The 17,533-nt window shown below is 32.5% G+C and overlaps 1 protein-coding gene across 1 annotated transcript; it reads left to right on the top strand.

Annotated features, from left to right (window-relative positions):
• Window positions 1-11,174: 11,174 nt before the first annotated feature.
• CPR34 (cuticular protein RR-1 motif 34) lies at window positions 11,175-16,858 on the top strand. The gene is made up of 4 exons (XM_073084089.1): window positions 11,175-11,317; window positions 13,490-13,758; window positions 14,434-14,692; window positions 15,944-16,858. Exons 1-4 carry the CDS (start codon window positions 11,306-11,308, stop codon window positions 16,040-16,042), a joined length of 639 nt encoding a protein of 212 aa, XP_072940190.1. The 5' UTR covers window positions 11,175-11,305; the 3' UTR covers window positions 16,043-16,858.
• Window positions 16,859-17,533: the final 675 nt, after the last annotated feature.

Below are 17,533 nucleotides of genomic sequence, written 5' to 3'. Positions count from 1 at the left end.
GTATACAATAGAACACAAGTTGAAGTACAATTTTGTTATCTAATAAAACAAGTCATGTGTTAATTGTAACGCATAACCATTGTTAGCGTCTTCCAGTTATCATTGAAAGACACGTGATTATAATTACCAAACTCATACTAATGAAATACTGAACCTTAAGAACACATGTATTTTAAGGTTAAGCAGTAAAATCTTTATTTCAGTTGTTGTTTTAGATAAATGTAGATAGAACATTAGGTATGCTAACGAAGAGTGTAGGAGTGTAGATGTTGAGGTAGTTCAAACTTAGTTCTCAGGGGTTGTAATACATCATCATTATCATCATCATCATCATCAACCCTTTACTGTCCCATTGCTGGGCATGGGTCTCCTCTCGGTATGAGAAAGATGTTGCCATAGTCCACTGCGTTAGCTAAGTGTGAATTAGTAGACTTCACATACCTTTGAAAACATTTTAACACGCTTTTATTAGCTTGGGGTGTATGTATGTAACTAAGTAACGGAATCTTTGAACACGATTTCTATCTACTTTAAATATTCAGTTTAATTAAAAAAATTAAAGAATTATCAAAATCCAATGACAATACACGATTTTAATCATTTGTACCATTGTCCTTATCGACATCCTCAGATTATTGTTCGAGCGCCTTATAAAAAGTTCATCGCAAAGTTACTAGATTGCAACAATTATTACTTTTTAGTTTCAATAACTGTTATAGCGTGATTTTTAGCTTTGAATGATAATGTTATTTCCCTATAACTCAAATGTTCTGAAACATATCTATAATGCCCTCTTGTAGAATGATTTTTAGGATTCCGAACTCAAAGGATAAGGGGCTCTTATCCTTTAAAACGTAATAGATAGACACTTGATTTTTTTTACAGGGGATGCATAATGGTGGCCGGTATAAGAACAAATACTAAACAATAATAAATATATATATATTTAAAAAAAAGCTAAAAAACACGCTTATATGATAAAATGAACTGAAAAGTCGAAAATAATTTTCAATCTAGGAATCAAATAAGGAACAGTTAATAGTAAAAATAAAATTTCTCAGGTGTGCAGATTTCCTCAGTGTTTCCTTCACCGTTTAAGCGAGTAATCATTAATTTCTAATACGTGCAAAACTTTGAAAAATCAGAAGTCCGTGCCTGGGATTTGACCCTCGGACCCCTCGATCAAGAGGCAGAGTTTCTTATCCACTAGGCTATCACTGCTTAATACACATAATATTAATATTTACTTGAAATACGCCTAATAAACAAAACGCGGCAACACTTAGTCGTACGTTTAACGTTTATGTAATAAGGCGCTTTGCTTTAATAATGTTGTACCCTTAGTATGAGATTTTAGGTTTTAATAAAAATGACTGTTTTTGTCTGACAGCGCCCCCAGCGGACTGTATTAGAACTGATTGGAAATGTATGAGTAATACGTAAACAAATAAAAATACAGTCATTTTTGTAAAAACTTAAAAACTCATACTTAACCTAAGTATCTGATACTGATCTAGCGTTTGCCGTAAATATGGCAGGAGTTATATTTGAAGTTAACCTGACTAATGATTAACTAACTGATGCTTTGCTAACTTAGATGACAAATTGTCATATCTTTAATCAGTTATAAAAACTGACACCAGGAAGAATCAACCAAATTTTAATACAAACGAAAGCGAAACTAATACGTCCACGACAAGATCTAAGATTTACTGTTTAATGTCTACTCGTGATGTTTTTGATAATAAATTATACTACTTAACGTTTTATATTATCGTGATAGTAGTACCAGATAAATCTGCCTAAAAGAAAGTATTTTATCTGCATACATCTTGCATGCCTAAGCCAAAATGTAATTGAAATATCAAGCCGCATCAAGATCAGTACGTCTCCAACGCATTCTCGTGAAGAAGTCTTTGCTTCTCCTCTCACTTTTATTGTGCAAGCAATGACTTATTTTACCTTAAAAGTTCCAATTAAGTATTAGTCACATCATTTGGGCGAAACTTATATGAGAAATGAAGTAAAAAAAAGACAAACATGAATATGTAAATTTATTGTCTTTTGCAAAAAAAAACGACACCCTAATCCTACTTACACAAGCTTATATTTTACATAATTCAAAAGTGGATCGTTTAGGAATATATACGAGTACAATTTTACTTTTAGTCTTGCATTACTTATTAATAATCAATCATTAAAATTTTGCGTAGCAAAGGTTGACAATTAAAAATTTCTGATAGAAAGAAATTGTTAAATTTCGATCTTTACTGAAAATTTTTCCTAGCAAACATTGACAATTAACAATTTCTGGTTGAAACAAATTCAAGTCAAGTTTCGATCTTTGCTTTAAAATTTTAAATTTGAATCATAGTACCGTGTACTTTAGATTATCTTCAACAAGGAATGTTTAACCTATTATCAGTCCTTGCATTAAATATATTTTTTATAACCACAATATATAGCATCGTTCTAAGTAATAATAGCATCTGACAATCTATTGAATAGAGGGAATGGTATACGCAAGTAGTGTAGAGCATTTTATTCAGACTAAATCCATATAAACCAATAATAAACCAGTTATGATTTGTTGAATTTACTTGTTGACCTTTTGTGAGATGTTTTGTTCGTATTGTTTGTGGTTAAATTAGCGCCATTTGCCATTTTTTAATCTGTTTACATTAACAACAGACATGTTGTTTTGAATAAGATTAAATTTAAAAAAGTACACTAGAATGACGAAATAAAGACAATTATTTATTTGTGGTCCATTTGTTTTATCTGAACAATATTAATAGAACGAGGATAATATATTTTTATCGATACGACATTCTGGTTGTCGATATAAAGTTAATACTTTATAGCCTGTTTTTTTATTTTGCCAAGTTTCATCTATGTATAAAAAAAAAAACTAAAATCTACATACGGATACGGTAGCTACTTACCTAAATATTTATTTTATTTTATTTTATTTAATAAGTTTTTGTACACAAAATAAATCATACAATACAGAAGTCAGAAATAAGGTACAAAGGATTGCTTATTCCCGAATGGAATTTCTTCCAGCAACCCTGGGACAGGAATGTGCATGCGAAAGGCAAAATTAGTGTGCAAAAAAAAAATATATATCAATAATAATAATAATAAATATATACTATACATACATATATATATAACATAGATGGATATATACCGAAAATACACATATACAATTAGTTATGAAAGTGACAGGTAATACTCATTAACTTTTCGTTTAAACATGAACAGAGAAGGGGTGAGAATAAAGAGAGGTTTTATGGGATGGGTAATTTAATAGAGATCTAAGGTGTGACCTGCAGGGTGCCAGAGAAGGCCGTGCATACGAGAAACGATGCTGCCGGTACGAAGGAGAGGAAGGGTTTTTCAAGATATTATAGAAAAGACAGAGGATTCGAGAAATATCTAATCATTATCGTGTGTACAGCTTGACCATAACCTCCACAATGCTGTTAGGTTAACGCATTAGCCGACATGTAGTTGCTCATAGATTATTATTGTACTCGTTAAACTTTTTGCTACTGGCGTCCCTTCTTAACAACAAGTAATCAAACTTCTAATACATCGAACGTTTTTGTAGGTACATGTTCATACATGATTGACGAAACGTGCAACTTATAATGCGTTGTTTCGTGACGAATTGATTATTAAAATAGAGTGGTTACGTTTAGTACTTATCTCAGTTAACGTCAGTTTTAAAAATGAGGATTACTTTTTTAAATGTCACATCCTGTCTATCTTATTACGTGTGCACGACCAATCCTGAGATATCTACAATTTTAATGATACAACATCTATAGATCTCCTACATACCGATTATTACGAAGAAACGACATCTTTATATATATATTTCTTATGTGCGTGTGTATGTCACTGAACTCCTCCTAAACGACTGGACTGATTTTGATGAAATTTGTTGTGTGTATGTTTAAGGGGACTTGAGAATGGTTTAGATTCACAATTTAGTCCATGGGAAAAGGTTTTTTAATTAATTTTTAATTCGTAAGTAGTTATAGAATCGGAAACTATGCATTTGATCAAGGTATGATCTTTAGCAAAGTTGTTGTCCAAGAGCCCACGAGGGTTTGGGAGTTGGTAAGACCAATTTTCGACAGATGGCACCACTGTCATTCCAATGCAGGTACAAATTTTCCGTTCTACGTATGTCATATTATTTCTTTAAAATGCGGGCGAAGTCGCGGGCACCACTAGTATACATATAAATAGTTTAATGTTTAATGATGATGTTTGTTAACACGTGTTTATTTAATAACATGTTTGTCTAATTAAGATTTGTCAATATCTGGCTCCTACAATTAACAAATTTCGATTTTTGGTAGGCCAAACATTAGACACAACCGTTAGGCTGTATATTTAGATTAAACGCTAAACGCTTTCTACACTCACAGCCCACACTAGGATTCCCTATGTCGTGGATGCCATGAACACACACATAGACAAATACACAAACACCCAGACCCAGAAACAGAAATCTAAATTCGTCATTTAGATATCTGTCTGACCGGGGATCGAACCCGGGACCCGTCGCGCGTCAGACCGGCATGGTGACCGCTCCGGCACGCAGGTCGAGATTACTATTACTATATTAAAATGCTACATGTAAATACTATATTATGATCGAAATATTAACGTTATATCAGCGTATGTCGACAAAATCACTAAATATAATTATATAAGCATGAAAGACTATATTTTAAAGAATGTTGCAGTCTATATCAAATGCGCTATATGTCCGCTTGTACAGTTACAAATACAGCATTACATAACCTCTTCATCTAGAACTATTTACAATTTGCGAATTGATTAAATCCGCGATCATATATAAAGCTCACGTTATTGTTGTGTAACATTTTATAGGTCCTCTAGTCACACACGTTTTAAGATTCTTACCACACCTATATGTGACACATGCCTATAATATTTGGCATTATTCAATATTTAAAAATCGCCATTAACATTTCTAAGTATCACCTAAATATGCAATGAATTAGCCGAAATACGTTGTATTTATTATATTACTAATATTTGTTCCCAATATGTTTTTCAATTTAAAAAATATTTTTGGCTCCTAATGCATTATTCGTAAAACATATGGTCTCTTAATCCGTATTTGTATACAATAAACAAATTAATATTAATTAATTTTAGTAATGTTGAATTTTCTGCAAACAAAATTTAAATCTTATTTTAGTATTACCTAATACCGAAGTGATTGTTATTTTTCATAAACAAATTATTATTATACCAAATTACCAAAAAAAAAAAAATTCAGAAGTAAAACTACTACTTACTAAATTTTTAATAAAAGCGAAAGATTTAATTATACAAATATATCGTTACAATTTAATCCGTCCATAAGTCCTCGAAACAAATTATCAAATTTCGGACTTCTGTAGGCAAATATTGGTTAAGATTGATTATTGCTAGCCGCTGTTAGTTGGAACCGACGCTAATTTGGCTGTTAATAATTATACACACGGTTATATATACTGGTATTTAGGGTGCGGTAAAGCCCAGATATAGTAATGTAATGTTGATCGGCTTCATGTAGCTAATTTATTTATATGGGGCAAAATGCAGACGTTTATAAGATGCAGTGTACACTTTAACATCATGTCTCTTTTCGTTTGATGACTTACTACTCGTACTTGGTCACATAAATAATTATACTTATTTAGAATACTGTTTATTTATTTAATACAATAGAATACAAAAGTTATCATTGTTAACCAATTGTCCCGCTATTAGGTAAGGACCTTCTCTCAGGTTAAGAAGGGCTTAGGGCATCATTACGCTAGCCAAAGTCATTTATTCGTAGTGTAATGTTTACGAACTTTTTCAAGAATTTTTGGGTATGTAGATTTTCTTACGATGTTTTACTTCGCCGTAAAAGCATAGTTAATTCCTAATGAGTACACAATTTCGAAGAATCGCATAATTATGAGAACCTCCATGGCTCGCGCTAAAATCTTCAAAATAACAATCCGTCCTAAATAAAATATTGTTCAACTTTTTTAGCGTGAGAGTTATAATATACAAATAGCTTATACCATTAGCCTGGCACGCGCTGGTAACCTTATGGGCGGAGTTCACCTTACGTAACTGGTTCATCTCTTTGCTCGCAATAGTGAATGCATCTATTGAACGACAGACTCGTTTTTCCAAACACTTATTTCGAGCCTAGCTCAAGATTTACTAATATTTTATATCTAGTAAGGATATTTGTTTAATAATTTAGTGTGCATAAATCAATATTTGTTAACGCACTTTAATTTATGAATTATGATTTATAAAAACAATTCTCATTGCGAATTTACGCATACATCTTAAAGCAGTTGTTTTAAGATAGATCATGAATATTATCTAGGAATTTTACACTAAAAGCACTCAAACAAGCAAAGTAATGACAAGTTATGTCAATAAAGCGTACAACTATGTAAGACAGTCAACATTACAAAATATAGAAGAAGTACACGAGCATGCAGTTCACCTGATGGTAAGTGGCTACTGCCACCCATGTACGTCTGTAATCAACTCCAGATAGGGTTAGATATTCCTACCTGAGACCACAGATGCCACAGATCCCTGAGGACTAAGCTGGAACGCCTCGGAAAAGTATGTCTCCCTTACCACACCCTTAACCAGAACATAGTAGCGTTCGACACATGTCAACTGCTGTACACACTATTTCTCGAAATCTCGGAAAATTCAATTCACCAAAAAACATTAAGTTAAATATAATAGTTACATATAAAATAAAAATGCTGGACTTGATTTTGGTTTGATTTCGGGTAAAAAGTTGTCACAACATGAAATAACATTTTTAATAGATCTTTTTAAACATTAAAGTAAAATTATTGAGAGGTCAAATCAGAGAAGAAGTCGTTAAGAACTGGGAAGTCATTTTACATAATAAATCCTATTAACACCATTGTGAATTGTAAATGTTAACAAGATTTAATATTTATATTGGCTGAGAAATGATATGAATGAATATATTCATACCTAGAATGAGCTTGTTACATCTATTAAGGCTATATTCAGTAACGTTAGATTTTGATGTTCGATTATTATAATTTTATCACCGATTATCTCATTCCTTGCTATATGATTTACATAATTGTAAAGTATGTTATTGGTATGTAATCACTAATATGGTATTCAAAATTATTCCTATATTATGCTGCACAGTGAAACCTCCACAGCAAAAACAAAATTAAAACAACATCGATCTAAATTGCGTAATTCTTCGATAAAACAACAAAAAATATCCCTATGTTGTTTATTTTTAATCTTGCTTCATATGTCAGTGGTCCTGGCATTTTACACCCTTCAAAGAACATCGAGCCACTTCCTAGATATGTTAAACAAAAGTAAATAAAAAATATAAAAGAGATATAAGATTCGGATAAATATTATCTTTACATATTGTAAAATATAAGCCCCTCTATCCGTTTGTGCGCATTTAATTTAAAATTTTAATTAATTAAATTTCTTTTAATTAATTATTTAATTTCTTTTTAAATATGGCAATACGTAATCTTGTTACATTCTACTACACCTATATTTAATTTTGATAAGTAGTAGCAAATTTATCTGTATGTATTTTTCCAAACGAAAATCATGTCGCGCCGCGAACGTTCTATGTAGCTGTCATACGATAAGAGCCGCGGGCACAGCTAGTACGAAGATGGAGATAATCCGTTGCGTACAAGCTTCGAGGTTGAATGGTGGTGATGAGCACGGCGGTTGGACAGGTACCCTTTGAACTTGTTGCACAAGTCCATCGATAACTGATACTAATACGTTGCTACACGGCAGGCGAAACAACGCCTTCCACTTATGTAACACTACCATACCAGACATCTCCGTGCAATGGAGTGTATTGATTTACGCACAATGAGTTTTGTAAAGAATATGAAAGTGTCTTTATAGGTTTTGATAATCGAAGAAATAAATTAAAGAACGTTATATATGTAATGTTTATATTTGTTTGACAATCGAACAGGATTTAGTATATTTATGTAGAAAATATGTAATATATTAAGCGCAAATTAATAATTGTAATAACAACTGAATAATCTTAGAAGTTTATGGAAGGAAGGAATAGGAACTATTAGTGATCGAAGGGAAGCCCCAATAAAATTACTGGGCCTAATAGGGGAAACCCCTTCGGAATCGGATATTACAGTTAATTGCTAAAATATTCCCTCATTTGGTACCTACTCTGTCCCCGAAAAATGAAAAGGAGTAATAACTTTGTAGGGATGTTGAATTCATCTGAAATCTAAGCCGGAACTATATGTGTGAGACCGGTATGGTGACCGCCACGTGGGTCGTCAGTAGCAGTCTTTTAAAATAGAATAACTCAGTGTAAATTAGATAACTAGATAAGTGTGACACAGAAATCCAAAACCACTCTATATAGGCGTATAACAGGATATGAAAGTTAAAGCTAACTAGTAGGTACCTAAACATGATATATCCTTAATAGTAAAATGTAATACTAATACATACATATTAGTACAACATATTACTATTAAGGATATATTTAAAACATTTTAACTATGTAGTTAATACTATATTAAAATATCCGAAGTATATAATTATGTATATTTTGACTTAGGGAAGATCCATAAAAAACACGCCTATGAAGTGGTACAGTAGTTATAAATAAAAAAAATGGTAAATTCATAATTTTATTTTAACCAATGCTTGTGGTTTGCGGTTGGATTCTCCATGCATCAAGTAAATGAGTTAACATATATTTTCTGTACAAGAACGGTTATTATACACGGTACAAAGCGCAGTCGCGGGATAGCTCGTTACATATGTAAAATTGTAATAATACGTTATTGTAATGTTCGTATGTATGTCTATATGTGTAGGAGACCGTTCTCTATTTTACGTTCTATTTCTGAATATAAGTCTCTCATAGTCACTGTTTATACTAATACTAAAAAACTCAAAGTACCAGTAGAATTAGGAGTATTTCAATCCAATTTTCATAAATACATACATACATAAAATAATAAAATTATCTGTTATTACCCAACTGCGAGGGGTAATGTTTTTCGAACGTATGCATGTACTCGTATGTTTATATGTATGTCTCATTCGTTGACACGTTCACAGCTCAAAGGGCTTTACGGATATTAACATATGAGATCTCGTTGCATTCGTCTAAATTGTGGGAGTTACGAATCTTACATTTATTCACTTTTCAGTTAATTATTTTAAGCACTCGGGTGTTTTCATGATAATACATTTAATAACAGTCAAAAATACAATCCCGAGTCCATAAGTAAGTACTTAAGATGAAATAGAAACAACTTAAGTATAATATGCATATTAACACAAATAACTATGGCTAATGGCTGAAGAATCTGTTAATGTCAAGAGCTTTGAATCAATCAACATAAAATGGATGGTGTTTTTATTATAGATGTCACCATCAAGGACTTAGTTAATTGTTGCAACTGCTCTATATAATTCCTATGTTGTGTATCATGGTTTTTTACAATTCTAATTTAACTTGTATGGGTATGGGTACAGAAAGATATGTAAGGAAAAACGAATGAAATCTTTTTTTTTTTTTGGCGAAAAAATGTATTTTTTTAAGAAAGTAATAAATGTTAATCGACAAAATAATTTTCATAATTTTCTGACAGAGGTAACAGCGCCAAAGCGTTTTCCTAATAAATAAAACTACACAGTTTTATTTATTAGGAAAACGCTTTTTATGATAAGTGAACTTACACAAGTTCACTTAGTTTCACTTGTTAAAGATGCAAACTTTCAAGTAATAATTATTAAAAAAATACAGTTATTATCACTATAACATACAATGTCAATAATTTAATATATTTGATTCAATTATATAGCCAGCATTTAAATGTCATTACAAAATCCATTCATTTCTTGTCGCACTCACAGCATTATTGTTTTTTTTTAACAGTAGGCTTTTGTGTTATGTACCAAAGTCAAATTTTTAAGGTGATCCATTTCTAAATTTCATAGTATTTGGCATAGTTTTATAAGTTTAAGGTCCCAAAAAGTAACTTTGGAACAAATTAGTCCTTGAGCTTACTTTCTGCTGAAATAATATATCATGACAATTTTAATTGAACAATAAACTTCCGCGAATAAAATGTGTCGCTCACTTTTGAGCTGTTTATTATTAGGGTTCCGTACCCAAAGGGTAAAAACGGAATCCTATTACTAAGACTTCGCTGTCTGTCCGTCTGTCACGGGGCTCTATCTCTGTAACAGTAATAGATAGACACTGGATTTTTTTTACATCGGATGCATGACGGTGGCCACTATAACAACAAATACTAAAAATAAAATAAAGCTTAATACAACAAACCTGTATTTTTCGGCATTTCTCGATCTATTTGTTAAACCGTACTAAGAAGGCAGTTGAAAAAATTTTTACAATCCATTTACTACTATAACTGCTATTATAATAAATTTAAATAAGAATAATAAAATATATTTTAATATGATTATTTTATAAAAATAAGTAAAATATAATGAACATGTACGGAAGCCTCCATGTGCGAATTCGACTCGTACTTGGTGAATTATGTTATATAGCTAACCCGTTTAAAGTTGTTGTGTTTTGTCGATAATTCAAGTGCACAGTCTAAATCAAGAGCTCTTAACATTGGAGCCCAATTTTATGACTAATGTAAGGTTAAAGTCCTCCTTTTACTATGACTATTGCAAATGTATTTGAATATCAAAATAATTATTGTTATAAAAATATACGATTTTATAAAAAACATGTTTAAATTAATTATTATTGTAAAAACCATAACCCCATCAAAATTGGATCAATAGGTTTTGAGAAGATCGTGTACATGCAAGCTTACATATGTATGTATGTACATAGCGGTCGAATAAGACCTTTTAAAGACAGTTAATAAATAAGAGATGCACATTAAAGTATTAAAAAAAAATATCTAACTGAGATCAAATATACGTAAAATAATAATGTAAATAATCGCGTGCCTATAACCTAGAAATAGTTTTAATAACGTTGGTATTGTGACCAGAAATCGTGGCATCCAATGGCTCAGCAAACCCAGCGTATTGCAGCGACAAATCGGGTATGAAAGTGTGATGGCTCAGGGCAGAGCGAGTGGCAGGGGTGGAGTATATAAGTGGGCGCTCTACTACCACTCTGACACAGTTCCGAGGACAACACGTGCCTTGCTGCACCACGTCACATTCAAACACAACAATGAAGCTACTGGTAAGTTCAGAAAGCTCATTGAATTTAATTTTATCAGAGAAATTATAATTAACGAAAAAAGTTTTCACTTTTATGACTTTTGACCTAAGGATTTCAAATAGGATAATTTAAATGTATTTGAAATTAAGGAATTTCCGCAATCGATTGCGAGACTAACCCGAATAAGGTCGTAGACGAGTCGGTGGTTGAACTTTGACATAATGGTGGATACCAGTCCCTAATTATGAGACTCGTGAATCGTCTTCTAGATAAACTCGTTCTTGATACTCGTAATCTGATTCTATATTTGCAATATATGGTAAACTGTTAGGCGTATTATTAAATAACTAAGTCTGTTACTAAGCATTCGTTCATATTACATTATAATGGCAATTATTTACAATAATTGGATAATATTTTCGTTACTTTAAAGTGGTTTTATTTTTTTTAGTTTTAAGGTCAATATTTTATAAATTACTTACTTAATGGTGTTAAATAAGATTAACTTTTATAATTATATACCAAGTAAATATAAGTATATACGAATGAAATACTCCGTTTCATAGTTATGTTAGACGCATAATAAGTGCAATTTTAACTTTCACAGACAATTTCCGTAACAAAGTGTAAACTGTAAACTTTTTCTACTATCATAATGTTCGGTCCATTAGCATTCATTAATATTGCAGTGCAAAAAGATACGATACAGTACAAGTGGGAAGTAATTAGTTATATAGTCACTTATCTTTGTTAATCAATCTAGCTTTGAACGATCGATTTTTTGCCGTAACTCATATGCACATAACCCCGTTTACTAGACGTTATACAAACCATCTCGTTCATCGCGCCGACTTGCATAACATTACTTTCTAGGTCATTATAAATTTGGCCTCAGAGTAGGGTTGCCGCCTTTAAAAAATATATTTCTTTAAAAAATAAAAAATGAAGTATTTAAGGGCATTCCAGAAAAATACAATAATCAGGTTTAATTTTCGCAGTCTTTACTTATTTTTATCTGACCTTGTTTTTCGTTGCCCATTTATTATAGAGGATCGGTGAAGTCTATACATGAATTAGAGACGAAAATATAATATCTTGGCGACTACTATATTTACTACAAGTGATTTTATCATACTATAAATTGTACTATACAATTGACTTAAATATAGTATGTTACTGTATGTACTGTATTATATTATATGAAGTGGCAACCCTAGCTCAGAGGTACATGATGTTATCTGTGGGTGGCGTAAAAGCGTCGTTTACATTGGTTCTTGGCATCATTGAATCATCCCACAAGCAATAATGATGTGTAATCATGCGAATTGTTTATTCAGTCCTTTCCAATTCCAGTAATATTGCGTTGGCTTCTGAGGAATCCAATAAGAATCCGCATACTTTGATTAAGTAACCCGATATGTCATTCACATACTTGACATTATAATGTATTCATGACCTTGACATATTAAACTTATCTGTATTCTCGTGCTAGCCCATCACTTATTTAAAACAGAACATCAAAGTTTACGATCAATATTTAACAAACGTGGTATGTTTTAGCAATTCAAAAACATTTAAGTTAAATAAAATTCAACCAGACAACTTACATTTTACAAATTTGACTTATATCTGCTTTTATAGGTATGGTTACGTTAAATACATAACTTTGTCTTAATAAAGAAATAAACGATCGAACCGAATCGATTGCATGTTAACGTTACACTAATGAACAATAAAATGCATATGAATGTATTTAAAAGAAGACTTTCTATTATATCATTCGAGGTTAGGTCACGTAGTAATAGCATAATAGTTACAAGCTGAATGGCGTTTATTGCGTAACTGCAAACATTGTCGAACTAGATAACGAAGCGCAACTAAACTTGAACAAAACTGAATGAAAACAATACCATAGTGAGTATGCAAGCCAATGCATGTTTTACTCGAACCCACTTTCGCCCAAGCTGCGTGTCGGATGAGGTCGTTTCGCAATTGCAGTACCTATTGTATCCGCTCCACCTTTACTTGCGACATACTATATGATTAAGCTCTTCTTCTGACATCATCTTGCAGTCACATTGAATCTGCCTACTAATTGCATACCGTACTTAATAGCTATGTCTTTCCACATCGGTGTTTACAAGAAATAACGAGTTCTTCGTTCGTTCACTTAGGAATGGATTTGTGTTACAGGTGGTAATCGCAGCTACTCTCGCCCTTGCGGCAGCTATCCCACAAAGGAGATTGTCCTTGAAACCAGAAGCCCCGGCCGAGGAAGACCAGCTAACGGCTGAACAGAATTACAACAACTACCAGCCACAACCTGACTTCAGGCAACAACAGGAATACAGGCCTAAGCAGGTTGAAGACTTCAGGCCTAAGGTTCAGCTGGAAACCACCACTTACATCCCCATCATCCGCTTCGACAAGGAACAGGGAACTGATGGCAGCTACAAAACATCGTATGTATTTTTAAAACACCTTTTTAATTTTTTATTTAAAAAAATATATATATATTGAATAAAAGTGTCGCGCGTTGATGTCTAATGTTCTTAAAATCGGTCAAGTGTGAATCGGACTCAAAATATTTTAAAAATATTCCCAAAATGAAATTAAACTGTAAAAAAATCTACTCTTGTTAAAAAACATTTATGAGGATAAAGTCTACAATAAAATCAGATTTAGCAATCACGTGATTACGTTATCCAATCGATTACATTACTCAACATACACATAACTGAATTAATTTGAATAATCTAGATCTAATTATTATATAGTTCCTTGATTAAATAACGTAAAAGTAATATGCATTGCATTTAAGAAACAGTTACTGGATGTATAATTTTTAATTTCTGAAGAATAAGTCATATGTCGTTTCTGCATAAATTTATGTAGATTTGTTCTTCATTCGTTTCTTTTATCGCGTTATAAAGAGTCAAGGTTGTAAAAGACACCATATATTATTTATATTTATATAAAAAATATTAACTCAAGGAATATTACCGTAATTAAAGGAAATAACTGTTTTTAAGAAGTTTTCATATTTATTATAAAAAAAATTACCACTATTAATACCAATATATTGTCAAACAAATATTGGAAATTCATTACTTAATGTCCTGTTCATCAAATTCCAGTTACGAGACCGGCAACAACATCCAGGCTGAGGAGGAAGGTTACTTGAAGAACACAGGCGAGAACCAAGACAACCCAGCGCTGGTACAGCAAGGCAGCTACTCTTACACCGCGCCCGACGGACAGGTCATCACCGTCGAGTACACCGCTGACGAGTTCGGCTTCAGGGTTAAGGGAGACCACATCCCCACCCCACCACCTGTCTCCCCTGAAATCCAGAAGGGCTTGGACCTGATCTACGCTGGAATCAAGGCAAACGCGGTAAATAACTTGCGCTTGTTGTATATTGTGTAGTAGAGCAGCTATTTGTGTAGTATAAGTAAATCACAGCACTAGCAGTGATAGCCTAGTGGTTAAGAAACTCGGCCTCTCGATCAAGGGGTCCGAGGTTCATCATCCTCTGGTTTTTCAAAGTTATGTGCGTATTAGACATTAATTATCACTTGCTAAACGGTGAAGGAAAACATCGTGAGGAAACCTGCATACCTGAGAGATTTATAAAAAAAAAATCTCAAAGGTATGTGAAGTCTACCAATACGCACTTGGCCAGCACGGTGGACTATGGCCTTATCCTTCTCTCTCATAATGAGAAGACCCGTGCCCAGCAGTGAGACAGTAATGGGTTGTTGATGAAGTAAATCACAAATTAAATGGTTTTTAGTGACCTGTATGTAAGTGGAAAGTGCCTCCCATGGAAATCTATAATCAATTCCAGATATGATTAGAGTCTAACGACTAAACCGAAAAGCCACTTATAAGTGTATCTCTGTCACCACACCTTTAAAACCACAGTGCAGTAGCGAACTATGTTATGAAAGGTGTTACAAGAAAGTAATAGGCGTGGCTCAGGTGCCCCCGAGGTGACACCACGTATGCTTCTATCACCTTTAAATAACAACAACTACGAAAAACCTTATAGAGATTACAGACATTATCTCTTATAGAGATTACAGACATAATGTCATCGTAGATTAGTAACATTGATTTTTATATCAAGTTATGTTACTTTGATGAAACTTAATAATCGTATCCTGAAAGAGGTATAATATTCTGACTTATGCATAGCACTAAATTTGTGATAAATCCATTATATACATGCATTCTTAAGGTATTGTATAAATTGAGTCATTAACTTAATTTTGAAAGTAGTAGATAGTAAAAAATATAAATTGCCTTTAAAGATACAGTAGGTCAACCAATGTCAGTAAAATATAGAACAGCCTTAATTAATTTATTGTAATTAATCGTTAAATATAGATATAATTTAACAATAAGAGAAATGATAAATAATAATTGATTTTAAAATGGGATTTATTCTTTTGGGAACATGGAAAACCTAAAGAACCTATACCCTCGTATTTTTTGCGTTCTTGTGGGAGAAAATAAGTTTTTATAACCTACTTCCAAGTTCATATTATACTTTCTGTCAGAACATATATAATAGTTCAATCGATACTCTAAATCGATTATCGTACGTAACTTATAGTAAAAGTTGATTATTTTCAATTTCAGGAACGCGCTGCCATTGAAGCCAAGAACAACCCAGAGGCTGCCAAGGCTCTCGAAGATAAAGCGGCTCTTGACTACAAGGGTCTCTACTATCAACAATAGTTTTAGTGTGGACAATATTGTGAACAAACTGTGACTTTACCACTGCCATTTAACCCACAAACAACTTTAAATATTAGTCAGTGACTTCCATTGACATTGAAAATGCTCTGTGAGTATTTTAACGTACACCTTATTTTAGGGACTGATATGACATCACAAAACGCTGAATGCTACTAAGATAGGAACTCTTACGTGTACAATCATAATCCGTGATAATATGCTTTAATGTTTAGAGTTAGACTTTTCCACCAGCGTGTGCGAGGTAGCTAAGCGGTAAGAGAAAACGGAGCTAAGCTACGAAATTATTTTATTGTTTCCACCAAAGCTAAATACGCACTAACTACATCGCACGAAAGTATATACGTAGCTATACAGGTTGCAGATACGTATCACCGTTTGTCCGATTATTAGTTCGCGTCCCTATAAATATAAAACATAGCTTTGTTGAACCAATTTCCACCAGAGCGAACATAACCTAAGCAATGAAAATCAAACAATCTTAAAAGTGAATGACTCACATTCATAGTTTACAATCTTATAGTGGATGAAACACACATTCATAGCTTAGCTTTCTCGCACTCTGTGGTGGAAAAACAGCCTAACGATTTGTTGCACGTTCGATAATTTAAATAAAATAATACAGGACATACTGAAACTGATATAACCCCGTAAATGTAACTTATTTTCTTGTTTTGTTGTAATGTGACGAACAGCAGATGCCAAGGAGGTGTTATAAGAGTATACTTATTTTATACTTTTGTACATATTTTAACTTATCCTTTGATATAATTATGTGATTAAAAATGTTGAATATTATTGACGGATATTTATTTCTTACCTTTTTATTTGTTCAAGTGGTAATAACAATCCAGTTTACTTAATATGCCTAACTTTAACAAATCCTTAGACAACAAGTTAGACAGATAAAAGAAAGCTCTCTTAATTTTATCACAATTACTAACTGATATTGACTCATCTACACTAATATTATAAAGAGGAAAACTTTGTTTGTTTGGTAGTAATGAATAGGCTCAAAAACTATTGGACCGATTTTAAAAATTCTTTCACCATTCGAAAGCTACATTATCCACGAGTAACATAGGCTATATTTTATATGAAATATATTTGATAAATAGATTTTGAGGCGGTACAAAGTTTGCCGGGTCAGCTAGTAATTCATATAGCAAAACTGTGAAATGTCATGAAAATCTTACCACTAAATGAGACATTCATAGAATTTTCATAGGTTCTTTCTTGTTGTAAAGACATTTATGTAGAAAGAATGTAACCCATATCATTAACAATTTAGGGGAATTCAACGACTCACTTACTTTCCGTCTACCCGTTTACGCTGCCAAAAAATGAGACATCCAGAAATACACACAAAGGCACCCACAGCAGATTAAAATATACAGATTATTAATGGGATACTTGTTTCATAATCTAGAAGAAGTACCGCAGTGGCCGTACCCTAAAAATATATCCGTGAAA

Source organism: Epargyreus clarus, unplaced genomic scaffold, assembly GCF_041222505.1.
Source record: "Epargyreus clarus isolate Ecla_fem2 unplaced genomic scaffold, WU_Ecla_fem_2.2 ptg000021l, whole genome shotgun sequence".
Lineage (NCBI taxonomy): Eukaryota > Metazoa > Arthropoda > Insecta > Lepidoptera > Hesperiidae > Epargyreus > Epargyreus clarus.
Note: the sequence above shows the minus strand (reverse complement) of the source record. Positions and strands in the feature narration are given on the sequence as shown.

Bases quoted from the DNA above. Each gene is read 5' to 3' on its own strand.
- CPR34 (XM_073084089.1), top strand. The intron at 13,759-14,433 runs GTATGTATTTTT...ATCAAATTCCAG, and splicing joins GATGGCAGCTACAAAACATC to TTACGAGACCGGCAACAACA. The intron at 14,693-15,943 runs GTAAATAACTTG...TTTCAATTTCAG, and splicing joins CTGGAATCAAGGCAAACGCG to GAACGCGCTGCCATTGAAGC.